Source organism: Tupaia chinensis, unplaced genomic scaffold (assembly GCF_000334495.1).
Source record: "Tupaia chinensis unplaced genomic scaffold, TupChi_1.0 Scaffold000275_1, whole genome shotgun sequence".
Lineage (NCBI taxonomy): Eukaryota > Metazoa > Chordata > Mammalia > Scandentia > Tupaiidae > Tupaia > Tupaia belangeri.
In genome coordinates, this window is record NW_006159757.1 from 6,309,952 (window position 1) to 6,310,528 (window position 577).

Consider the following 577-nt stretch of genomic DNA (forward strand, 5'->3'; position numbering starts at 1 on the left):
AATCCTAGGGTGGTTCTACCGATCGCAAATACAGACAATGACAAAAACCGAAGCACATTTCTGGGCGAGAGAGAGGTAAGAGGGTGCAGAGACCGGAGCGGAGTCTGGGCTCCTGGTGGTGGCGGGAAGTTAGCGGGTGAGGGAAAGACACCCGAGGAATGACTAGAGTTTGCAGGGGCAGTGGAAGCCCCGGCGCGCTGGAGGCCGAGGAGAGGGCAGACCTAGGACAGGGTGCAGAACGCAAACCCCGGGACGCCGAGAGAGGGACGGGAGACTGGAGGTGTCACTCGTGACTCGCCGGGGCAGCCCTCCCGCACCCAGCCCAGTACTCACAGAGCTCCGAGTACCGATGGCAGCCCCGGCCCAGCTGCTGCAGATATCGCTGCAGTACGTCCGTGAGGAGGTGGCAAGCGCTGAGCTGCACCGAGGCCCAGCCCAGCGCCTGGCAGATCTGCGCCACCGAGACCCTCAACAACGACCTGGAGTAACTCTCGCACATCCCGCTGCGTGGACGCCACCGCAGTCCTTGCTGCCACTTCTCCCCAGCCCCGCCGCCTGACCTTAGCAGAGTCCCAGA

General features: G+C 63.6%; 1 protein-coding gene across 1 annotated transcript in view; it reads right to left on the reverse strand.

Annotated features, from left to right (window-relative positions):
- Positions 1-571, reverse strand: part of TAF3 (TATA-box binding protein associated factor 3) — a 229,043-nt gene extending 228,472 nt beyond the window's left edge. The window contains exon 1 of the mRNA XM_006150038.3: positions 334-571. Within this exon, the coding sequence (XP_006150100.1) occupies positions 334-499 (166 nt within the window). The 5' untranslated portion in view covers positions 500-571. The remainder of the gene's footprint in view (positions 1-333) is intronic.
- Between the last annotated feature and the right edge of the window lie 6 nt (positions 572-577).